The sequence below is a fragment of the Alligator sinensis genome, unplaced genomic scaffold (assembly GCF_000455745.1).
Source record: "Alligator sinensis unplaced genomic scaffold, ASM45574v1 scaffold1261_1, whole genome shotgun sequence".
NCBI lineage: Eukaryota > Metazoa > Chordata > Crocodylia > Alligatoridae > Alligator > Alligator sinensis.
The window spans coordinates 671,821-696,986 of record NW_005842789.1 but is presented as its reverse complement, the minus strand read 5'-3'; the positions used below and the strand labels follow the sequence as shown (position 1 = coordinate 696,986).

At 47.1% G+C, this 25,166-nt stretch overlaps 1 protein-coding gene across 1 annotated transcript in view; it reads left to right on the top strand.

Annotated features, from left to right (window-relative positions):
* Window positions 1-25,160, top strand: part of SOCS7 (suppressor of cytokine signaling 7) — a gene marked incomplete at its 5' end in the record, with an annotated part of 29,255 nt that extends 4,095 nt beyond the window's left edge. The window contains 9 exons of the mRNA XM_006034980.2: window positions 4,555-4,619; window positions 8,907-9,011; window positions 9,680-9,781; window positions 10,752-10,882; window positions 11,629-11,797; window positions 15,337-15,465; window positions 18,385-18,520; window positions 18,988-19,146; window positions 23,842-25,160. Coding sequence (XP_006035042.1) covers window positions 4,555-4,619; window positions 8,907-9,011; window positions 9,680-9,781; window positions 10,752-10,882; window positions 11,629-11,797; window positions 15,337-15,465; window positions 18,385-18,520; window positions 18,988-19,108 — 958 coding nt within the window. The remainder of the gene's footprint in view (window positions 1-4,554; window positions 4,620-8,906; window positions 9,012-9,679; window positions 9,782-10,751; window positions 10,883-11,628; window positions 11,798-15,336; window positions 15,466-18,384; window positions 18,521-18,987; window positions 19,147-23,841) is intronic.
* Window positions 25,161-25,166: the final 6 nt, after the last annotated feature.

Genomic DNA, 25,166 nt, shown 5'->3' with positions numbered 1-25,166 from the left:
CCCCCCCCCCCCAATACTGCTATTCTTGGCTACCCTTCCCAGGAAGCCCAGCTCTTTTGTTACCCCCTGGTCAGAGGTGGGCTATACAGTTGGCTGGATCTCGGCTCTTCCTCCCTGCAGAAAAGGTGGTCATGATTTTAGTCATGGTTCCAGTGCATGCAGTTGATTTAGATGCACCATACATTCCCAGAGAGTTTTCCTCAACTGGCCAATCCAAGCTCAAACTGCAACTCGCTTTCCTAATTGCTGCTAAAATGCGGGGGTAGACAAGCATGTTAAAAATAATACTGGCACTGTACTTCAAACCAGTCCTACGGTTACTCACGGCTTTGGTAGGGAGGGAAATTAGTTCTTTCAAGAAAACTGTCTCTGGGATTGGGTGAAGCTGCTGCTGCCAAAGGGGATGGTTGCTTCAGTGAGCTCAAAGCTGACTTGTGGTCTAATCGATGGCTTCTACTCCCAGGTTTATTGCTGAGCGTATTCATGTTGGTATATCTGACTCAGAGTCCCTTCCTCCCTCCACCCTTCTTAAATCATTCCTACTCTGATTGACATGAAGTGATACTTCATCATCCTGCTGCAGAGGGTCTTTGCTCATTACAGAGTCCCTGCTTTAAACACTACAGCTAAGCAGAATCTCCTGTATTTGAAGTTGCCGGGCAGAGTTCCCTTAGCATTTGAGGATCCTCAAGGCAGCATACCACAGCTTGGCTTAGCAAGCACAGTAGAAGTGAGGAAGGAGGCTGACCCCATTCTTTAAGGTCAATAGCTGGTTTTGATGAGCCAGTGTAGGGGCAGACTAAAGGGAGACATACCCATGGCAGCATTTCCTGCCTCTGGGCCCCTCAGCATTTGAGGTTTGAAATGCTGTATCATGGGAGTTACTTTCCAAAGCAGCTGTGTCCCTCTGCCTCTCAGGTTAGAGGGCCTGGTAGAGGCCCATGATTCTGCACATGGGTCTATGCAAGCAACTGCTTGTCCACTTCAGCAGATGGCAGCCTGTGAAGAGTCATGGACAAGTCTTAGGGCTCACCCACAGATATGTGCCACTTGGTGCTGAAGATCTTCTCTTTAGACAGTCCCTAAAGTGTGTGAGCTGCAATCATAAACAGAAGGTACCATGTGGCTGCAGTTAGTAGGATGCCTGGCCAGGGCTTTTCTCAAAGCCAGTGAGCTGCTTGCAGTTTTGGCCCCTCTTGAGGAATTGCTGGAAGGGCAACTGGAAAAGAGGCATTGAAGTGGAGCCAGGTAACATACTCCAGGACGAGTGGCTCTTTGGGGCTTGTGCCTTAGCTGTGGTTGAACTGCTTAGTTCTTTACCACTTTAAACACATCCTTAGCTTTGTCTTGATATGGCTGATTGTTGTTATTTTTGCTACATGCTTGTGCTATGTGTGCCTTTAGCAACTGACACATCCAGCATAGTGTCCACATACAGAAGAGGAGTTGGCAACCTATGGCTTGCAGGCTGGATTTGGCTTGTGGATGTGGGGCTCTGGTGGTGTTGGGCAGTGGGGAGCTCCAGCAGCAGTTGTCTTCCCTGAGCTGGTGCAGGGAAAAGTGCTGGCAGTGGACACTTTCCATGCACCAGCAGCAGGGAGAAGTGGCAGCTGTGTCCTAGCGCTCACTTGCCAGCCTGCTGACCCAAAGTGTGGGCCAGAGTGGCTCAGCCTTAAAAGGTTGCTGACTGCTGCCCTAGGGCATTGTCTGTAGTGTTAAGCCAAATGAATGCATCAGTGCTAACGTGTCATCTGCACCTCATCACCATTCCTACTTCCCAACCTGATTTAGCAGTATTTGTTGTGCCAGAATTAAAAGACTTCTTGGAAGAGACCATTTGGGTCTGAAACTGAAACACAGCAAGTCTAATCCATGTGAATTATTTCTGGCTGTGACCCCACTTGATAGAAGTGAGAATACACGAGTTGTGTGTGATTTATTTTTTTTTTTCTGTTGCTGCAGATTGCAGGTCTGTAAATATAACCTGTTTTAATAATGGCCCAGCTGTGCAAAAAAGCCTGATCCCTGCAGTTGTGTGGGAGCAAAAAAATCAGGGTAACCCTATAAAGTTGTTAGCAAGCCACAAACGTGTGGGTAGGGGGTTATAATGCTATGTTCTTCCTTTAGGAATAAAAATAAAAAGCCCCTTAAGGACTTGATCTCGGGTTTCAAAGTAGAACAACCTGTTTTGTGTGATGTGATAAAAATGATCAGTATTTACATGGCAGGGTTTTTCTCAATATAGTCCTTATTTGCAGAAGTACAGCCCTAACCACTTCCTTTGCACCTGTGTAATGCCAGCAGGATTGATGAGGCTGTTCAGGTGTAGATGAGAATAGGAATTCTCCTATAGAAGAAATAGGGTACACCCACACATTCTGCACTCCTGTGGATTTTAATACCAGGTGGTAGGAAACAGGAATGCAGATTTCTCTGTTCCAGGAATATGGGCAAGTTGCACATGATCAGCAAAACCCTTCACAAAATTGGCTTGGAACTAGGACTCCTGTCTTTTATCTGAGGTGCTGCCTGGCTTTTTGGGAGGCTAGTTATGGGGTAAGGTAACTTAAAGTTCAAACACTGCTGTGGACTTTAAGCTCTGTAACAATTGCTCTTTGCAAGTCTGGAAGGAAGGCTGAGAAGAAGGCCCCTGGGGAACCATGTCAGCCCTATAAAATGTGCTTGCTCAGGTTGTATGGTTGTCTTTTGATGGGAAGGTAAAATCTGGCTTTTTTTTCTCACATGGCAAGAGTGCAGGAGTAGAGTTTGTCAGGCCTGGTAAATCTTCACAGCAGTGTTGCAAGGCTGTATAGAGTGACATTTTTGAGAGCACTATCAGGTTGTGATACTTGGCGTGAAGTAATCTGCTCGCATGCCTGGGTGGAGAATGGCAAAGTGATTTGACTTCTCTCTTAGTGGTGGGGGCAGGGGGAAAGAGCTTGGGAGGGTTAGTTGTGGGAGTGATCCTTGTTGGAAGACAAGGCTGTGGTGCTGACTTGCTGTACGTACTGCTGAACTGCCCCTGTAAAATGACCCCTGCCAAGAGGCCTGTGCAACATGTGGGGTCAGGTCTTACATTTAAGCTTGGCCAATCTTGAAACACTTTCAGCTGAGCTTCTGGCAGCCACGTGCTGCTTTGTCCAAAACAGGAAGCTTGTGCCTAATGGGCTCCTAGCATGAAACTCAGCTTCTGCAAACCAAGCCCTAAACAAAGTGGTTTCTTCATGTGGTATCTTGGGACAACAAGTGCCTTCCTGTGAGGTTTGGGCCAGTCAACTGGCTTGGGGACTTGAAATGCTGATGTCAACATTAGCAGTGCTGAGATGCCTTAGTGGCTGGGTGCTCTGCAGATAACATCTCTAAGTAGATCATGTCCAGGTGTTTAGGAGCTTGGCCTGCAGATGTGGGCAACCTCACTGGTGGTGTGCTTTAGCTCAGTAGTCCTCAATTGGAGGGGCTGCAATATTGGCCCTGCTGTGGGGTGAAACTGTCCTGCATGCTTTTGTTTCCAGGAGGTACACCAGAGCTGAGCCAGGAAGAGCTATGGCAGAAGCAATGAGCCTGTCTGCAGAATATAATGTGGGCAGGTGTGGCTTTTTCCTGCAGCTGCTTCTCAGTTTGACTCCAGTGTGCCTCCTGAAAAGAAGTGTATGGGACAGTTCCCCCTACCCTGTGGCCCTTGTTTCAGGGAGACACTGTGCAGAGTTGGACTGGGAAGGGCTGTATGTAGCAAGACCATGCATGTGCTCCTGCCACAGCCACTTCCTTATCTGGCTCTGGGGGAGGCACACAGCACTTCTCCCTGGATGTGGCAGTGGGGTGAATATAATATAATTATCTGATCAATTAATAACATATTATTTAGTAATATAATTGTAATGTTGATATTATAACATTTATAATGCATTTATGTTAGTCTTTGTAAATGGGCTGCTTCTGAATTTTGAAAGGTTTTTGGAGTCTGAAAAGGTTGAGAAGCACAGCTTTAGCTGAATGGGATAAGAGGTAGCTCCTCTGCAGTGCACACAATTTCTCAGCCTTCCTCCAGAGGTTGCATTTGAGAAAGTGGGTGTCAGTGCAGAATTAACCTGCCTGCAGTACACCTGTAATCCGGAGCTGTGTGCGACTGCAAGCCATGCTTTCTTGTTTAGCTGTTGTGGCCAGCCTAGTGACATAGCACATTATGGTACTGTCAGTTCTGAGCCAGGTTTCTTGGCTCAAGTTGGAGTCTGGGCTCCAACCTTCTTTTTTGTTTTTGTCTTTCGGAAATGAACTTGCTAATTATCAGCTTAGAGCCTTATGGGGTTTGAAGACTGGGGCCCTGCCCTCTGTGTCAGTTGCTGTACTGAAGCCAAAATACTGCTCTAGAAATTGTTTAGTATTTGTGTGCTTCCTCTTGGTCTTAAACTCAGTTGCAAATGCAGTAACTAGGGACCTGCCGACTTCTCACAAGGTCAAACTGAGCAATTTTTTTTTTTAAACTCTTGGGGAGTGTGGGGGAGGAAACTCACTGCTACATTTGCCTCTTCATTCAATCTGTCTCTTTTTCAATAGGAAACCCAGATTGACGAGAACTCAAAGTGCCTTTTCTCCGGCCGCTTTCAGCCCCCTCTTCACAGGTAAGGATTGAAAGATGAGCTGGAAACGCTGCATTTTGTAGCATTGCAAAGAGCCTGTGTAGGCTGAATTACAGATCAAGTGGAGGAGGGTATTTTGATTGCCTTTTCAACACTATGGGCAGGGTTCTTTCCCCCTCCCCCCCTCAGGTCTAATAACCTCTAACCCTAGAATAAGAGCCCAACTAAGAAAACAGCTCCTTGTCCTGCTTCAGGGTCTCAGCTCCCCTATTGGACAGGGAGACAGGAACTGGAGTTGGTACTTTTGGAGGCTTATGTCCTGTCTGTTATAGGGATGCTTATACTAGTGCAGTACTTTTATGCAATGTCCCTGTAAATATACTGTCATGTTCTCTCTTGTTTGGAATGGGGAGGTGTTTAAAACACACGAGGGTTAACTCCATTTTCCACCAGGGTATTACATGGTGTAGCTACATCAGTAGAAATGTGTGATGAAGCTGGACTCCAATGTTCAGTTCTTCTCAGAACTCTTCTCTGCCTCCCAGGAAATACCTACTGCTCTTCGTCTCCGTGGGTTGCTGTGGGTTTAATAGCAGAGGGGGTGTTCTGCTCTAGTTTGTAGTAAGTAGGGACATAGTGGATGTACTAAAGAGCCTCTATCATGAGTGGGGACCCTGTTGTTCCAGGGACTGTAATTGCAGTGGTTTCTGTCCATAAAAGCTTGCAGTGGAAGTGACTCTACTTGGTTGCTCTGCACAGCTAATGCCAGCATCAGGGCTTCTCAGGAGAGGGGTGTGCTGTGGTACCTGACTGTCTCATTGCTTGGGTGGGCATGGAGTCGCTCTGTGCTGAAGGCTGCGACTCTTTAGAAGGGGGAAGGTAGGATTCCTGTGTGGGACTGTCCTGTGTGAAAGACATCCTCTCAGCTGGATGCTGTGTTTCACTGTGTAGTGGAATACAGCAAGTTGGCTGGTTTGTACCATTTAGACTACACCTGGGGCACTGCAGCTTGAAGTATGTCGGGGGGTATAGTAGTGAGATCAGATTCAGCGTAAATGCAAAGGGCTTCTTGTATGTCCTGACTGTTCTTGGTACAGGGATCAGGATACACTTGGGTCAAGACTGTCCAACACCAGAGCCACCTGGTACCGCATCTTGTACAGGTAGTGGGCCCTGTGCTGCACACTGTGGGCTGGATGCTATGGGGGCTGCATGGGCTCCTCAGGATTGGACCCACCTACCACTGTGGCGATACAAGCCCCGTCCTGCTGCCAACCCTGCGTGGGTGATTTCCCACCCCTACCATGCTGCTGGTGCATGGGCAGCAAGCTCACTGGGCCTTCAGCAATGCTTCCCTGCCTGAGAGACCCTGGGGGCCATAGCATTGGAGGTAGTAGTGACTGGCTGGGAGCCTAGGGGCTGCACACTAACCTGTCACATTTGAACAGTCCTGACTTAAGTAATGCCATAATGGACAGGTGGAAATGCCCGCTAGGTTGGTTTGAAAGTCTGCCCTTGCTGGTATGTATGGCTTTGTGTCTGGAGCACAGATACCACAGCGGAGAGAGATCCCAGTAACATTTGGAGGAGTAGCATTTCCACTTTCTAGCCCCTTACTGGGGTTCAGGCTGCTCTTTGTGGTGAGCAGTGAAGGCACTTTGCAGAGACTTGTCTGCATTGAAGGTCATTCTTTTGACTTTGCCTGAGACCTGTAAATGAATAATTCTGCTCCCTCCCCAGCTATCCTTCAGTTCTGTGAGAATCACAGGAGCTACTGCCAGAAACTGAAGGATTGGGGGAGCACTCAAACTGTAGTGCTTGCTATTCTCTGCTCCCTTATGATCTTGGACTTTCCTGAGTAGGCATTTTCAGCCTGTGGTAGCAGTAGAGACTTGCTGCATTTTTTACCTTGCCTTGCTTACCATGGATGTGTGTAGACTGCATTCATTTTTTAAAAATCAAGCATGGCCAAATCCAAAACTTCTGTCACCCTCTTCAGCTGTTGTTAGAGAATCAGAATATTTGCTGTGAGAGTGGGTGAGTGATTAGAGATCTTACATAAATGCCAAAGTTATTTCTTAAATTGGTTTCAAGTAACTTCTTTCATCTCTTGTTTCTCTTGGGAAAATGGAAACTATTTAAATTTGTCTTCAGTTTTGCTGATGAATGAATCCGGAGTGGTGGGTTTTATAAAGGGTGTGTACATCCTCCCCTCCCGCCCCCCCCCCCCCCCCCCCGCTATTTTTGTAGGGTTTTGTCACCAGTTCACAGAAAATCTAAATTAAATCAGCTAACTAAAAAGGTGTTGAGATGACACTTCAAAGTAGTCTCATGTCTGGATTTTTATATTTGCTTTTGTGGGTCACTAATAGCAGTATCGAGTATGCAAACCAGAAGCTATTTTTTAACTGGGACTTTCCCATAACTTGATGGTTGGAGGTCATCGTTAAAAGCTGATTGCATCAACTTGCATGATGTCGCACCTGGTTTTCCTGAAGGCCAGTAAGGCTGAGGTAGGCCAGGTTGGCAAGCCATGTGTGGGAAGACTGACACACCCCACTCCCCAAGGCTGGTTCGTTGGACCATGGCCGCTCCAGCCTTTGATCAGTCTTGTGTATATCAGTGAGAAGCACAAAGCGGGCAGAATGTGCTTGGTCCCTTCACTGCAGTTTCATCTTGTTTGTCTGTGCAAATGAGAGTTTCTGATTCTGTTTGGTGTTTGGAGACGTCTCAGCCTAAATCAGCTTTTTTATTTAGGGTGTAGAAGTGAAAGTGTTTTTGTGCATGGAGTGTGCAAAGATGGGGGGAAAGGGTTCCCCTTCTGTACCTTCCCTAAATTTAGTAAGTGGGGTGCTGCTTGTTCTGTCTTTAAAAATCCTGAGGGGGTTGCATTGGCAGTCTATAGTTTCTGATAAACAAAAGCTGTCAGACTTCTGGTTGTCAGTAATGCGGTATCTGGAGGAGGATTGTTTTCAGATAGGCCCCACAAGAATTGAAATCTAAGGAAGTGAGCTTCAGTTGTCTTTTGATGTTGTGGTCCAGAACTAGATAACTCTAGTTTCAGTCTTGATATTTTACCAGCTCCAAGTTGCATGTTGGTTTGACTTAGGCAAAATGTTTCAATTGTGGCAACAACTTAACTCCTTAATAATTCTTTTTAGAAGTGATGAAAACTTTTGTTTTTAAAGATTTTCTCTAGAAAGGAGAAAAATATCTAATCAGAACCAAATTAGCAGCCTAGCCTCAGTAATCAGTTTGCAGTTTAGTCCTTAGTAGCTGAGCTTTGATATGTTCTTGTGACTTTGAAACATGTTTCATTAAATGTAAAAGGGGACTGGGTCACAATTTTTTTTTCCCCCCAGTAATCGGTGTAGGTCTAGGCCTTTTGGGACCTGGGCATGTGGAGGCTGGTGAACCAAAAAGTTGGCCCAGCTCCCTGTAATTAGCCTCTGGTTTTCACACTAGACTGACTTTAAGGGTTGCTTTGCTGTAGTAACAGAGCATTTAACCTAAACTTTGTTGAGCTTGCAGGCTGCTGGCAGACAGGTTTGCATTGAAGCTAATGGGAATGTAGTCTTTTCAGCATTACGGCATCAGGTGCTGCCTACCTATGTGCAGATCTGTCTGGTCAACCACTTCCTGAGCACAAAAGCTAAGCAAAACTTTAGGGGAGGCTTTTGTAATTAGCATCTGTACTGAACAGTTGTCAGCATCAACGATTCCTACTATAGCTCCTGACCCTGAGAGGGGAGAGTGGTCCCAAAGCTGCCAGTAACACGCTGCCAACCTTTCTCCACTTGAGGAGCATTTGGAGAATATTTTTTATATCAAAAGGCACTAGTGGGTTTTAGATTCCAAATGTGACTTTTGTCAGATGTGGCTTTAGCTCTTGGAGTCTCTCCTTGTAAGGGGACATGCAGGAATCTGTCTGAAATGCACATGCTTATGGTGCTTTGGTAAGTGCCAATATAATGCAGCAAAGGGCATTTTGAAAACCCCTCCAGTCCCTTTCCTTAGACCATCCTCTTGATGCTGAGTCTTAGTTGGGTTCGGTAGCCCATCAATATTTCCTATTTGCTCGCTCTTAACTGTTATTTAGAGCTTGGCCTTTGGGCTGCCATGTCAGAGCTGATCAATGTGCATGGTGGAAACTCAATTTGCAAGCACTGTAATGAGATTGCAGTGGAGGCCTCTGACCTCCGTGGAAGTTGGCCTCCAAGCCATTCTGAAGGTTACCAACTCAGCTTCTTGCTGCCTGACCTTTTTCTTACTCTCTCTTGCTCTGGAGAAAGCTTGAACTCTAACGGTCTTGCTCCACAAATCCCTCAGGTGAAACTGTGTCACTAGTGGATGTGGACATCTCTCAGCGAGGACTGACCTCTCCTCACCCTCCGACTCCTCCACCTCCGCCACGAAGAAGCCTCAGCCTGCTAGGTACTACATGTGCCTCCCTAAAGAGCACCCTTTGTGGTCACATGTCTGTAGTGCAAGTGGTAGGGGTTGGCTTTTTTTTCTTTCTTTCTTTCTTTCTTTTTTGGGGGGCAGGAGGCAGGCTCCTTGACATCCTTTACAGTGGGGTGACCCCAACTTCCTATGTGGAAAATGGTTCCCAGTGCTGCTCTAAATCAGCTGGAGCAGAGGGTTGGTGAGATGGTTTCTTTCTCCCAGGTGTAGTGTGCTAACTGAACAGCATTCCCCTGCTGTTGCTGGCTTCAGAGGCCACAACTCAGATGTGTAGACCTTGCATGAGGCTGCATGCTGGGCCGACATGTGGCTTCAGGAAGCCTGTGTCCATATTTGTCTCGTCTTGCATACCATCTTCTGAAATGATTTGGTTTAGAGACTAACTTCTTCATTTGCAGGAGCAGAATGCAAGTGTGAGTGAGAGGTGTGAGTCCAGGTACAATGGAGACCTGGAAGTGCAGAGCACTTGTCCAATACCTGTTCTTCAGGGCAACCAGTGAAAGACTGTGATCTGTCTGCCGCTGTGCCATTCTTCTGCAGGCCGGACATGCTGTTGCTTTGCTGGCAGGCACTTGGCAGTGTAGCAGCTTGCTTGCTTTCCTGTGTTCTGAATCTTTCTTGCTTCTGTTCTCTTCTAGATGATATCAGTGGGACGCTGCCTACATCTGTCCTAGTGGGTCCGATGGGGTCTTCCCTGCAGTCTTTCCCTCTGCCTCCGCCTCCTCCACCCCATGCCCCAGGTCAGCTTAGCTTTAGCAGCAAGGCTCCATTTTTTTCAGAGATCTGGACTAATTTCTTATATTGTAAACTTAAGGTTAGATTGTCTCAAAGACCCATGGCAGGTCTTGGGTGCTGCTTCCTCTGACCTGTTCAAGTTATGCATAACCAAGCTGGTCTTTTACCTATTGTGCTGTACACAAAAGCACAGCTGAGTTCCTTGTCCTTTTTAAACTACCTATTTTTACATGTTGTGTGTCAGGCTTTGCTCCTTATAACAGTCTTGCAGAATAAGCATTTAGGTTTGACAGAAATTGGATCTTATCCACTCCCTCCCTTAGCTTCAGCAGAACTAGAATATACATCAACTGTAGCCTTGCCCTGTGGTGGCTGAAGGTTGGATGACTGGTCTAAGTGGTGTCCTCTGTCTCTGACTTGTGCGATGACTAGAGTCTTGTCTACTAGTGTCAGCAACTTCAGCACTGTTATGGGAATAGGGCTTAACGCAGGAGAGCTATTGAGACTAGGGAGCTGTTTCTACACACAGTCATAAGTCACTTCTGGGGTTGTGCACTTACAGGGCAATAACATTTAATCTTTAGTTTCCTGTCCTCTGGGTTTCATTTTTTTAAGCTGTCAGATCTTGAGCCTCAGCTGCTTTGACCTCACTTTCTAGCTGCTTTGTTAAAAAAATAAAAATAAAAAAGGTGGAAAAGTATATGGTGTTTCCATTGACTTCTTCCCAGCTGATGTAAGGAAATAGCCAGTAGACACTGAATTAGTCTTCTTAGGAAAGCTGGATAGTGACTCTTGCTGTGTCCTTCTCAAGGATGCCATCACTTAGCACAGCTTTCTCTTCCCCGCTGCAGCTCTGCTACCCCTGCATTGTCCTCGAGAGTTGAGGGCCTGCTTGGGAAGGGTAGCACACTGTTCTTTGGAGATGGCCCCTGTTGGTAACCGTTGCATGGCACTTGTTTGTTTGTTCCCCTGCAGATGCGTTTCCGCGTATTGTCCCACTCCGACCGACGGAGGCAGTGCCCAGCCAGCCCTCCCAGCATCTTCAGTGCCCCCTCTACCGACCAGACTCAAGTAGCTTTGCAGCCAGCTTGCGAGAACTGGAAAAAGTAAGAGTTTCACATTGCCAGGTCTATGGTTCTTACAAACCCCTGTTGAGCAAAGGCTCCCTGCTGTGAGTTAAGTCTGGGAAAAGCTCCCCCCAACCCCCACACCTTTTTTTGAATGGGGCTTCATTAATTCCCCCTTTACAGACCTGGAGGTGGGGAGAGTGGGGGTAGGAAACACAAACTTCATTCCACCCTTTCTTTCTTCCAGCAATAAATACCCCAACTCTCAATCCCTTGTAGGTTCAGTGAAGGGCTCTAGATGCAGCAGTGTGGTATCTCACTTAGTCTGGTAGTGCAGTGATATCCCTGACTGAGGACAGTGAGAGTTTCTGATTATATTGTGATTCTGTCTTTCCTGGGTGGGAGGTGAAACTGGTTTAACTGCCAGAACAGAGAGAAGAGTGGTGTAGTTGTGAGATGTAGCTATCTTATTTTCTGTGACTGTTTGTCCTGTCTAAGCTGGCTTCTTTGTAACAGGTTGGGGAAGGAACTTGTCACTGGAAACCCTTGTCAGCTTCAGATTGGTTTCATAGTGTGATTAACAAACATGACAGACTGCACCTTGGTGGAAAAATCACCCTGCAGAGGAAATGTTGCTTCCTTGTCTGTCACTGTGGGCAAAAGCAGTGTTGAACTTTCTTAATTCTTTCTGGGAGCGCTGATGCTATGAAAGGGGAAGCAGTATGATAGGCAAGTGTTTTGTATCTTATCAGAAGTCCAGTGATGTTCTGGTCCTCTTTTGGCAGTGTGGATGGTACTGGGGACCGATGAACTGGGAAGATGCAGAGATGAAACTGAAAGGGAAGCCAGATGGGTCTTTCCTGGTACGAGACAGCTCTGACCCTCGTTACATCTTGAGCCTAAGCTTTCGCTCGCAAGGTATCACTCATCACACTCGGATGGAGCACTACAGAGGTATGTGACTGAGGGTCTTGGAATGTCTCTGGAGGTGGCTGCAAAGGGGTGACTAAATGCAGCCATGCTTTGCCTTCTGCTTTTTCTGTGCCTGCTGACCTCAGTTAGAAGATTCCTGTGGCTTGATCTCAATCCACAGGCCCCAGCTGGAAATATTTGGGTCCTCCTTTATGATTAGGATACCTCTCCTTTACAGAAGAATGTTCCCCCTGAAACCTTTCCTAAATGAAGAATTACATATGGTGATGGAGCCCTCCATGCCAGCCTAGGTGCAATGACTGCTAGAGATAGTTCAGAAATTTAACAGCTCTGAATGCATGCTGGATTGCTACAGCATGTTGTAAATGCTTCCCTCCACTTGTCTTCGCTCCTGTATGCACCGTCTTCCTGTTCCCTTTCTGGGACAGTACCAACTCCACTGAGAAATCCAGCAATGCAACATGGTCCCTTAGCCTCTCTTCCTTCTATGCCTGCTCTGCGTGCCTTGCTTTGGGAAGCTGTACGTGAAAAGAGCTAACTTCCCTAGCCCTAACTAACTTCACCTAGAAAATGGGAAGAGCAGAGCTGTACTGAGAAGGCATAGCTCAGGGTGCAGCTTTACATTGTGGCACATTCATTATGGAAGCACCTCTGTATATTATATTCCCAGAGGCCAAGCATTTAGATCAGTTGGTTCACCTGCTAACAGGAAGGTGATGCCTTGGAGTTCCTTTGCCTTTGAGGATGTTTCTCATGCTTATCTTTTGGGGTAGATTAGTGTCCTCATCTGGCTAGTACCAAGCCTGCCCATTACCAGGCTGAGGTTTTAGTTCTGCTATTGTGGCTTTTCTATTCTGAGAATGCTTTGCATGATCTCACATCAGCCCTTCCTGCCTTGTTCAGCACTAGAATGTACTTCTCTGTCCCTACATGCACATATTCTGAGTTAGCTTCAAATATGGTATTTTTATATCGATGACCTGCCTGCACAGTGTGATTTTGAGGTTAGCAAAATGCCTGACTCTCTTGCTCTTCAGGGATGGCACCATTGAAACGGTCTTATTTTCCTGTAGCAAACTGGCAGCTGTCCACTGTAGATGCTTGAGCACCAAAGTATGATGCCTTAGCAGTCAGGGATCTTCTAATTCCTTGTGGAGCCTTGTACTCAGAGGGCCATTATTTTTTGCAAAGCAGTGTCACTGCACATTAGCTGGTGACCCAGCTACTAATAATGGTAAATGTACATCTTTGGATTACCTCTGCCTCTCACCCATCCTTTGCAAGTAACTAGCTTCAGGCATTGATTCAGCAGAGTGCACGAATAACAATAGGAATATAAGTGGGATTGCTCCTGGTTATAATTGAGTACTGCAGGTTTTGAGGCCTTAGATTAAACTCTCCAGGGTCATAAATGAAAGTTTCAGAAGCATCAAGTTCTGCTTTCGAAGCTGACCAGACATTAGGGCCACTTTCATTGGACATCAGTAGGACCTAGGTTTGTGTGTGCTTTTGGAAAATGGTGCTTGAGCTCTTGAATGTCTCTGAAGATGCTACTGCATTTCTTATGTCAGTGTTTGAAGTAGAATGCCCTGCTTTCTGGCACTTTTTGGCAGAATAAATTGGAGCTCAAAGCTGCCTTGTTCCCCCAACAGGCAGTTCTCTAGCACAATCAAGGGGACATTATTTCCTTCCAAAACCCCTGTGCAAAGGCTTGAGTTAGCCTGCTGAATGTGCTACAGCTGTTTTGAAAATTGCAGAGCTGAGCACTTTGATAAACTAATGAAAATGACAAATGACTGGGCTGGGAGAATGGTAAATAGATTTAGTTTGACCTTCAGATTTCAGGTAGGTGAAAAGGCAGGAACTAAATTCTTCTTGGAAGCTTCTCTGCTTGCTTTTTTTTTTTCTCCCTCTGGTGCTGGCCAGCTGAGCTTTTTATCAGATGTGCTGTGCTGATCTACTGCTGCTGGCTTTGAAGCCCTACAGAGCTGTTGAGTGGGAATGTGTAGGTCTTCCCTCCCTGGTGTTGGTCATTGCTTCCCATTGTCAGTCCCTAATTTCAGTGATTTGTATCAAGGTATAATCCAGATGCATTTATAGGCAAATTCACTCTAAAATGTGCAGAGTCCAGAGGTCTTTGAGTGTCTCTGGAGCCTGTAGCCTACATTCTATGCAAGAACTTGGAGTTCTCAGCAACATGCAAGCATAACTGAGCTCTCCTGTGCATTTTCCATAGCAGTGTGATGTCACAAGACCTGTGTCTTAATGCAGTACTTTTAGGGGTTGTCAGCTCCATGGTCCTCAATAACTCTCATATCCAGGGAGGTGTCCTGAGATAATCTAGGTGCGCCCCTACCAGCACCTGGTATAAATGCTCTGTCCTATGTAAAGCAGGTTGCACTCAAGTAATTTACTGGTTCAGATTGCAGCACTGTAGGCCCTGCTCTGTGCTGGTGGAAATATGTCTGTCTTTGGGGTTTACAGCATAAGACTCTTGCTCACAGATGCTTGCCCCGCAGTGTCTGGTGTAACCTTGGCCATCAAAGGCAAGATGGGAACCATCACCTATTTTCATATTCTGTCAAGGGTGTTTTCCCTGCGGGGGTATTTCTGAGTTGTCACAGTTGCTCTTAAATTACTAGATTTCCTCTTTGCCCTGGCCTCAGGTTATAGGCTGAGCAGGGCAGGCAGCCAGTGTTGGATGTACAGACAGTGCTCTAACAAGCAGAAGACAGATAGGTCAGCTTTATCGGTGGGGAGGAGGAGTTGGTCTGGTTGTAGGAAAAAAGCTCATGAGACCTAAACTGGTTTCTTGGGTTTAAATTAACCTGTGCAGTCACATGTGAGGGTAAGGATGCTTGATGTATTGCTGCTTCTCAGTTTCATTGCTTGCTTGTAGGTATTGAGTGGTGGGGCAACATGGGACCTCCTATTAATGTATCTGTGGGAGGGCCATGTTAAGGGTCCTGTCAGTACACCCCACTGTGTGCAAGGCCATCCCCATATGGAGGGTGATGGTCCTTGAGAGCAGGAAGGGTCTCCAGAGATTGTATCCCAGCTTGTTGCCATAGGTTTGGGTGGATTGTTCTCCAGGGCTGGCACTGTTGGGAACTTTTAAGTGCAGCATGTTGTGAAACTGGACACGTTCATGCAGGATAACCCCAGGTAAGAAACATGACCATAAGCTTACAGCCTACAAATTAGGACCTTCTAGGCCTCTGGAAGCTTAAAGAGAAGAGGGGCGGGGCAGGGCAGGATCAGTCTGGATAGGTGTTGCATAAAATCTCTTCCCCTTATCATCTGTACTCTGCCATTACTGAGATGGGACACAGGGTTGGATGGACCTGTGGTCTGACCTAGATGGAGTTAACACTCCACTGAGGTGCATGGGTTGGTTGTCTGCAAATGCTGGCAGACATCATAGTAGTGCTTATGCTTGGGTCAAGTTGGTGACCTCCCCTTTTGGGAGCCTGAGTTGGCCACTCTGCTTACTAAGTGATCTCATCTTCTTCTCCTGTGGCCTTGTAATACAAAACACCTTCTTTCTTTCTCCTTGGAAGGAACCTTCAGCCTGTGGTGTCACCCCAAGTTTGAGGACCGCTGTCAGTCTGTGGTGGAGTTCATAAAGAGAGCAATCATGCATTCAAAAAATGGGAAGTTCCTTTACTTCTTGCGATCCAGGGTTCCAGGTGAGTCTGACCCTTTAAGCCTTATTAACCGTATGTGGTGTGTGTGTGCATGTGCCTCATCTGCAGTGCCCTCTTGTCCCACTTCTTAGCTAGCACTCTGATTGCTCTACCCTAATGAGCGTTCTTGGCACTCTGGCTTTTAACTGCCCCTGCAAAGCAGATCTCTGCAACTGTTAGACCAATGCACTCTTAACTCTATAGCATTAGACATTTCTTTAGAGACATAGCCTGATGGGCATGGAAGATCTCTGTGCTTACTGCGAACATGGCTGCATGCACTGTGTTGGGATCTGCCTCTTCTGCATTCAGTTAAATGCTTATTAAAATGTTGCTTCCCCTAGTCTCAGCACTGCACTTGCAGGCAGCTCCACACTCTGCACTTGTCCATTCTCCTGTAGCTCCCACCCACCTGGGACTTCTGAAAGGGAGGGTGAAAGAGTGATGTTAAGCTGTGTGTATACACAAGAAGGCTTCCAGGCAGAAGGCTGAACATGAGTCTCAAGCACTAGCTACTGTAGATTGAACCTTGTGGGGATAAGCAGTGCCAGAGCACGTTAACAGGCAGGTGCTTGTGAGCACAAAGGGAGCATTGATGAGGTTTTACCAGTGCATGCTTTATGGTGCCCTGTCATGTGAGCACTCCATGATTCCACCCTGTCAAAGCTCAGCTCCTTGTGCATGCTCTCTTTTCCTTGCTGCTTAGTTCAGCATGACAAGAGAGCTTGCATGCATGTGTTCTCTCACCAGCACCTTCCTCCTCTGATATATGTAGAAGCTGGTGGGCTAAATCCAAGGTGATAGGAGGGAATTACTTTTGCCCCACACAAAAGCACAGCTGGCTTTGAAATGTGGGGGGGAGGATAGTAGTGGAAAATAGAATTTTATGAAGGAGGTGCACAGTGACCCTAAGATTTCAGGAAAGGAGAATATCCTGCCTAGTCATTTTTGAGCACATGGGCATAGGCAGGTGCAAAAGTGCTCGGTCCTCTGCTTCAGGCTGTACCTAGCGAGGGGTGATCAGATAAGCTTTGTAGCATTGTTATGGGGAGAGAATTTACCACGTGTACCTTAGCAGCACCTGACTGAGATTGGGACCCTGTTGTGCCTCAGCCACACTGAGGTGGTCCCCACCCTGACGAGCCTTCCATGTAAACAGGCAAAGGATGGGAGAGACCGTGATATCCCTATTTTACAGGTGAGTCTCTGAGGCACAGTGTGATTGAGTGACTTGTCCAAGGTTGCACATACTGTCAGTGACGGGGCATTTGATTTTTCACTCCAGACTAGAGTCCTTGCCTGGTGTATGCCGCAAGGCTATGTAGAGTTCAGCTGAGCAAAAATGGGGGTGGAGGGAGGTGGAGTTAGTTTGAAATGTGTATGCACGCATTATGCTTGGGGTGGCAGTGGTAGCAGTGGCCATTTCACAAAACCTTTAATATGTGCCCTTATTGTTTCTTAGCTTTCAAGGAGAATAGCTTATCAGATCCACTTGCTTCTAATAAGAAAGGTTCTAGAAAATAAACGAACACTTCACTCTGCATGGGGATCAGTGCCTGGCTGTAGAACTGCCAAACCAGCCATGAAGTGTCAGCTGGGTCTGGAAGCTCACCATGCCATGGTGGGAGTTACCTGAAATGCAAAGCCCCCTTATACCGTGGTCTGTCTGGCATGGGCTTTTTCAGTGGGAGAATATCTTGGATCCACATCTCCTCCATGCCCTTGTTAATGCTGTAGTGCAGCTAAAATGCTGCTAACTTCCTGTTGTGGTGGGGAGATGGCGGTGACTTCCAGTGTGGCTGGCTGCTGGCAGGGAGACATATGGCTAGCACAGCATGCAAAACTCTTGCTGTGTCTCTGGCGTTCCTGGCCGAGCTCCCAGAGGTTTATTCCTCTTTGGGGTGGAGGAGGGATGATGGTCCTAGTCTTCAATTGATTCCTTTTTTCTTTGCTTTCTCAAAAGCTGGCTCTGGGCTCCCTGTGCTGCCTGGAACAGATTGGAGCCTGCCTCTATGTGAAGAGCTTCCCTGCTCTTTCTTTAAATCCTTTCACTGGGCTCTGAAGCTTCTGAGGGATGCAGGCAGAAAGCTTCCTGGCAGCAGGAGGGAGGCTAGAGTGGAACTAGCCCTGAATCCTTCTGCAAAAACAGACTAGGCACTGCGCTCACCATGAATTGGGCTCCCATGGAGCTGCCCAAGTGCTGTTGCCCTGCCCTCAGTTCTAGGCTTTGGTTGTTGCCCTTGGCTTATGGAGTGGGGAGGAGGGAATTGGAGGCAACTGCATCTCCAGAGCAGGCTCGAATGTCTGTGCATGGGCCAGACTGGAGCCAAGTGCAGTAGTATGCTTCCTACACTTCGGGGTTGAGTATTGCCCCTCTTTACACCTAGCCATCTAATCTCAGGGAGCATCTGCCTCCCATCCCAGTCTGACCTGTTAATGTTCCCATCCAGCTACCAAAAGCTTTATACAGAGCTAAGTCTGTCATCTTCCCTGCTCCCCTTTCCTCACTGTTTTCCAGTATGCCTAAAATCTGATGGATTTCAGAGGCCCATTGCTCTCTCTTTTGTAAAATGATGCTCTATCTGCTGATTGTTCTCAGAGGGCTCTGTTGGGAACTTTGCTGAATCCCAATATCTGCTTCCCTGCTAAAAATGATCGTAATGGGTTTGGCATTAGTCAGAGGGGATTATTCACAAGTAAATCTGGGGAGGCTCCCAGAGATTGAGAAAAGGCATCCCTTCCTGCACAGCATGCCTTGAGATCCTGCAGCAGGGAAGAGAAGCAGCTGCCTGCTCCGCAACATGTTGCTTTACCCAGATCTCTCATTTTACTACAGCTGGTTTACCCCTTTCTGGGTTTTTTGAAGCCATTGTATTTCTACATATGATAAACAAGTTACCATCATCTCCTGTTCCTCATCAGGTCTCCCTCCAACTCCAGTCCAGCTCCTGTATCCTGTTTCCAGGTTCAGCAACGTCAAATCCCTCCAGCACCTTTGCCGCTTCCGCATCCGGCAGCTCGTCCGCATAGATCACATTCCAGAGCTCCCACTGCCTAAGTACGTCTCAGGGGCCAGGGGTGGGGGAGCTCCTCTGTTTGTCAGTGTAGAATCTTAATGCCAAGTCCTGTGCTCTTGGTATCCTCTGTTGGTATCATAAGCGAAAGCTGTAAAGCCAGCCATGATCAGAGCAGGAAGGGAGGGACCCGTGGGGAGGGGCAGTTAGCTGCTTGTTGAGGTACCATGCTGTTAGAGAGGAGACAGTAGGCAAAATGGCCTCTGGGGTTGGAGTCAGCAACAGCTGAACATACAGGAGTGGTGGGTGGCCCAAAAATGCAAAGCATCAGATCTGTCAGAGGAGCACACAAGTCCCTGGTTGTGGGCAACTTTTCTCATCCAGGCAGCAGGGGCAGGGCTGGCTTTTGGGAAATAGTGGAGGGGGAGGAGGAGGCATAGCTGTAGCTTTTTTTTTAAACATGGACTCTGTTGTGACCTGCTATGAAAGTCTTTGCCCATGTGCTCTACAGGCCTTTGATCTCCTACATCCGGAAGTTCTATTACTACGACCCACAGGAAGAGGTGTACCTTTCACTGAAGGAAGCCCAGCTTATCTCAAAACAGAAGCAGGAGACCGAATCTTCAACGTAGCGAGGCTGCCTTGTTCTGTCCTGTTGCTGTCCCTGATGGTAAATTCCCCATTGCTGTCCCCAGGCATATCCTGGATGGTACCAAGATCCAGCATTGCACTTAACTCCTAGCATGTGCTTGGCCCTGAACAGGAGGGCAAGGCTCATCCCACTAAACCAGCCCCCTGAGGGTTGGTTCCACCATCTGTCATCTTCTGTCACTGCCCCATCCCAAACCATGTTCTGTGGGGTTTCCTTCTCTGAGATGCTCTTGGGCAGGGGTAGTGGGAAGATACCAGCTGCTTTTGACAGTGTTGGGTTCTTCAGTGTCTCACAAGCTTGTGTGTGGACTTGGTAGGAAACCTCAGCTGTCAGTACGGTATACTGAGGCAGGACCAAAACTAAACTCCTGGGGCATTAGAGCATTTCTCTTGCATGTGACTGTGCCTGTAAAGAGCTTGCACAGCCCTTGCAGTCACCAGGAAACTGCATTCCTGGTATGAAGAGTGGGAGGGAGATGCCTGTTCAGTTATATACAGAGTATAAGTGGGATCCTGGAACCCAGAGGAGGGAGATGCCATCTTGGTAATTCTCCCTTTCCAGCCAGCTGCAGAAGTGAGCTATTGCAAGGGAATTGCTTAACAATGCAATTCCTTTAATCAAAAACAGTTCTCTTAGTGCCCAGGCAGACTAGCCTCCAGTCTCACTGTGAAGCATCTTAACATGCAGATGTGTGCAGAGGAATTCTAATGAGTCATTAAATGGTATAAAGGCAGATGGAAGGTCCTGGGGTGGGTGGAAGAGATCACCGGAGATTTAAGCTGGAGATGATGATTAGTTTTGTTAGGTGCTGGTTAATTGTGTAAGTTTAGTTTCAGACTTGCTGGGGGAGCTAAGGTAAGATCCTGGGGTATGGTTCATCATGAAGAACTATATTGCAAGTAGGAAACACAGCTGCCTGCCTCACTCCCAGTGGACATTAGTCACTGAGGGCAAGGGACTGTTTGTTGCCTGTCCATGAAGAGCCAGCTTCTGCAGTTGGAAGCCAGCATTTTCTGTGTTTCCCTCAGAGTGGTAGATCATCAGAAAAGGCTGCTCAACTCGCCTGGGGTCCAGAGTTCTCCTAAGGCCAAGTATTTTGTTTGGATTGTTGTCAGTGGATCCCTTGTCCTGCCTTCTAAATTGCTTCTTGCACTCAGTCATCCTCCCATCCCTGTGATGTGGTGACCACTGGCTGCTTGGGGTGGAAGCCTGGAATTCCCTTTGATAACAGCTAGTAAACAACCTGCCCAAACCGAAAGAAACCAAACTTTCTTTCTTCCCTTTGCATCCTGACTGTTTGGAGCACTTGACAGCTGGATAAATCCTGACTCCTCCTGCTGGGCAGATGATCTCTCCAGCAATGGCAAAATTGATTGGATAGAGTCTGCTGCTATCAAGGGGTAGATTTACTTAATGGAGACAGATGCTTTATCTCTTCTGTAGAGATTCTGACCTGTCCTGCTTGATGAGGTATTATGGTAGCTTCTGCCCATGAGTTGAATACATGTCCAGGGTCCTTGTACTACACCGTTATATGGCTTATAGAATCTGCCCCTCAGGGCAGGTTCTCCTTCCATACTAAAGGCTTGTATTTCAAAAATCTCTAACCCTTTTGGTTGTGAAGGAAACTATAGCTGAGCTAATTGTAACCAGCACAATGTTTGCAAAGATCCTGAAATCACCAGCCTCCCCCTCCCCACTTCTCCAAAGCAGTGGTGAGTGTCGGTGTTTGTGTGTGCTAGTAAGCCACTGGAGGGAGCAAAGCCCCTTGTTGGAGGCAGTTAGAAACCCAGAGGGCCTTCTCCCTTGGTTGCCACACTAAACACCCTTTGGTCTTGAGCAGGGAAAAAGGTACTGCAGAATTTCCATAGTAGCCATGCTGAAGAGGCAGTTCTAGCTTGTTACTCAGCCTTGAGCCAGTGTCTTTGTACCACAGGGTGAGACAGGCATAGCAAAATAATCTCAGCTTCAGGTCTCTTCTTATCCCTGTCCTCAGCTCTGGCTTTATAGCCCCAAACCAGAACAGGTCAAACCTCTCTGCTGGGTGTTGTCAAAGCCTTTCCAGCTTCTGTCACTGAGGGAGAGAGGAGACATCCTTCCCCTTTTAAGTGTTTCTTACCACTATAGGAGTACCCAATCCAGGGCTTCCCTGTCTCTTGGGTCCTGCCTGTCTGCCTTAAAGCTGGCTTCCTGTAGGTCACACACCTATTGTTAGTTACTCATGGGCTTATGATGTAGGTTCCATAGTTTATAACATGAACACTGCAGTCCTGTGTGCATCCAAAAGCTTACTGCTCTTGACAAGGGATGCAATGCCTTCCTACTCACATATATGTCATTTGCTTGAAGGAGGAGGGTTTTGTCTGTGATTGGCTCTCCTCCTCAAGTTGCACGCAATATGGAGTGAGCTTTGGGTTTGTGGCATTCACAGAAATGCAGTAGCAAGGACTCATTCATAAATTCAGATACATATGTCTTCTGTATAACCTAGCCAAAAGCTGCTAGGTAAGGGCTTCTGTAGCTGGGCCCTCAGGGAAAATTTGGAGCACACACATTAAACACACGAGAGGGTAGTGCTTGCTTGGCATCTCTATCCTTTTCAAAGTTAGGGAGACTGGAGAGGAGGCAGATCAATCAGAAAAGCCATCCTGTATATAGTGCTAACACTGGGAGCAAAATTCTGGGAGAGCATGTCCCTGAGCTACTTTGAGTTAAGTGCTTGCTGCCAAGAGCTGGGCTTTCCTAGTGAGGAAGGTGTTGTCAGTGAGATTCAAAGGGATTTACAGAATAACCATTAATTCTAAGTAACTCAAATACGAAATTGCAGGACTGTTGACAGTAACATATAACCCATTGTTGCAAATGGCCCCAGTGACAGAGGATTGGCAGGTTGCCAACATAACACCCATCTTCAGAAAGGGCTCCAGGGGCAATGCTGGGAACTGCAGACCACTGAGTGTTATTTCCATCCCTATCAAGTGGTAGAATCTATGATAAAGAATAAAATCAACAGTCTTATGACAGAAATATGACTGGGGAAGAGTCAGCATGGCTTTTTGGGGTGGAAATCCTGCCTCCCCAGTCTGCTTAAGTTCTTTGACTGTCCTAACAAACATGTGGACAAAAGGGATCCAGTTGACACGAGCTTTTTGACACGATTCCTCACCAGAGGCTTTTGAGAAACTGAGTTTCCAAAGGATTGGAGGAAAGGTTCTTTTGTGGACTAAGAGCTGGTTAAGAGAGGAAGCAAGGGGTAGAGCTAAAATGGTCACTATTGAGGATGGAGGCAGGTCAGAAGTAGAGTCCCACAGGGGTCTGTGCTGGACCGGGTTTGTTTAACATTTTCATCATTGACTTGAAAATGAAAGAGTACAGTGAAATTTCCAAGTTTTCAGCTAGTGCTAAATTATCCTGGAAAGTCAAATACCAAGCTGATGGAGGGAGACTGCAGAAAGACCACACAAAGCTAAGTGAGTAGGCAAAAAAAAAAAAAGGCATATGAACTTCAGTGTTGGCAAGTGCAAGGTCATGCATATGGGGAAGAAAATACCTCTGTTATATATGCACACAGTGCTGGGTTCTGAACTAGCAGTTATGATTCAGAAAAGAGACCTTGGAGTCATTGTAGATAGTTCTCTAAAAACACTTAAAAAACATCAGCTCAATTTGCAGTGGTGACCAGAAAAGCTAATAACGTTGGTATCATTAAGAAAGGAACTGAAAACAAAGCAGAGAACGTTATCATTCTACTATACAAATCCATGGCATGCTCACATTTTGAATACTGCGTGTAGCTTTCATTTCCACATATCAAAAAGGATGTAGTACAGGGGTGGGCCGGATGCGGCCCATGGGCCATTCTATTTGGCCTGTGGGGCCCCTAAAAAATTTAGAAAATTAATTTTTATCTTCCCCTGGCTGTCTGTCACGCAGCCCTCTGGCTTGCTAAAACTCAGTAAGTGGCCCTCTGCCCGAAATAATTGCCTGTCCCTGATGTAGTAGAATTAGGAAAGGGACAGAGAATGGCAGCCAAGATGATCAAGGTATGGAGTACCTGCCTTACCAGGAGAGACTCAAGACACTGGGATTCTTCGATTTGGAAAGGAGAAGGCTGGGGGGGAATATGAAGTCTATAAAATCATGAAGGGTGTAGACGAAGTGAATGGGGAACTGTTATTCACCAAGTCTGACAATACTAGAACAAAGGGGCACCCCTGAAATCAGCAGGAGACAGGCTTTAAACACTTTATTATGCAGCACGTAGTTAACTTGCTCCAAGAAGAGAGGCAGATAATATAGCCAGGTTCAAAAGGAACTGGGCATTTAATGGACCCATCCTCCATGAATTTAACTACAAATAGAACAGTCAGGTGTATCCTTTGGCACTTCTAAACCAATGATGGTGGATGCCAGCAAGGGTAGGACAGGGCTAGTTCACTCTAGATGTACCTTGTTCATATGCTCTTCCAAACGCATCCACTCGTGCCATTGTTGGAGACAGGATGTAGGGCTGGGTGTGGACCATTGGTCTGACCTCATAGTACCTCTTTTGATTCAAGAGCAGAGAGAGCTGGTTCCATGGGGTCCTCTTTACTATTGCTGCTGCTGCCCTTCCACAGGGAACTGATGCTTCATTGCTACCACAGCTTTCAGGTGGGCAGCTCACATACTGCATCTAGCAGGCCAACTCTAATCCCTTTGCTCTCTCTCCAGTTAGGAATTTGGCTGCCAACCTCCTGTAGCATGGACCCCCAACAAGGCTACAGTGGCAAGGAGGCTCAGGAGGGAGGAGCCCGGCTCTGCAAGACCGACTTCTGCTCTTCTGGCTTTTTTGTACCTTGCCAAGAAGCACAGCGGCATGGGGGTGCGGACCTCAGCTCCCAGCTCAGCAGAGGAGCCTTGGAGGGCACAGACAAACACAGCCTCTTCGCAGAACAAAGAATGTCACGGCACTATTGACTGGTTATGTTTTGGAAAGTTTTATTTTTGATGTCTTCATTTTTCCAGCATGGGAAATACTGTCTTAAGAGTGGCTGGATTTCTGTCCCTTACCTTGAGCAAAAGGCAGGGGAAGAGAAGGGGGGCTGTCTAACAAGCTCACCTGATCCAGCCATGCTGGAGAAACTGCCCCTCAGGTCCTGCTGATGTGGGTCCAGCCCAAGAGCTGCTCTGAAGCAGACTGAGCCAGATTTGTGTGCAGCTATGTAGAATAATGGGGTGGGGGGGATGGGGAGGGAGGGAGGGAAGGCATAGAGTTCTACAGTGTGCAGCTGCATAGATCCTGTGCTTTCTAGGGGATGGAGAGAGCCAAGCATAGCCTGAAGCAGTTGTGTTGCTACTGGAATGCAGGGTGGTCCCATGCTTTCCTATTATACCCTGGAATAGAGCAGTGCATGCTCCTGTAGATCAGTCTGGAGCCTCCTGCTAAACAGAATGGATGTAAGTGTGGAACAAGGAGCCTGCTTCTGAAAAGGCCATCCACCACTTGGCAAACACTGGCAGACTTCCCTGAAGAGTCTTCAGCAAAAACCTTTGATAATTCCTCCTGCAGTAACATGGAATCTAGCAAAGCTCTAACTACAACTGCCTGTGTTCCAGTCATCTCTAAACCAAGGGCATCCCTGCCTCGCCAAAGCAATCTCTGCCTTCCAGAGCTGTGGGTCCTTTTGTTACAGCCTTTGTGCTGGCTATTCCCAGAAGCTGTGAATGAAGTGTTTTTTTTAATGAAAGGAGCAGTGTGGAATCCTGATAACTAATTGCTGAGGCATATGGGACAGCTTTTGAACTGAACAGGGAGGGACCAGTTTTGATCCTCCCTTCTTTGTTGAATGGGAAGATTTAAGGAGAGAAGCCTAATGTAGTACTTGGAGACAGCATATAATTTTTCCCCCTCTTCCCCCCCGATTGATTCTTCTGTATTTATAGCCTTTCTGGGGCTGAACTAGGATGTTCTGTGATGCCTATTCACAGAACAACTACTACTGATTGGATCAGGAATGGGGGCGGGACAGGGGGAAAGGCATGGTTGTTCTTTCCCT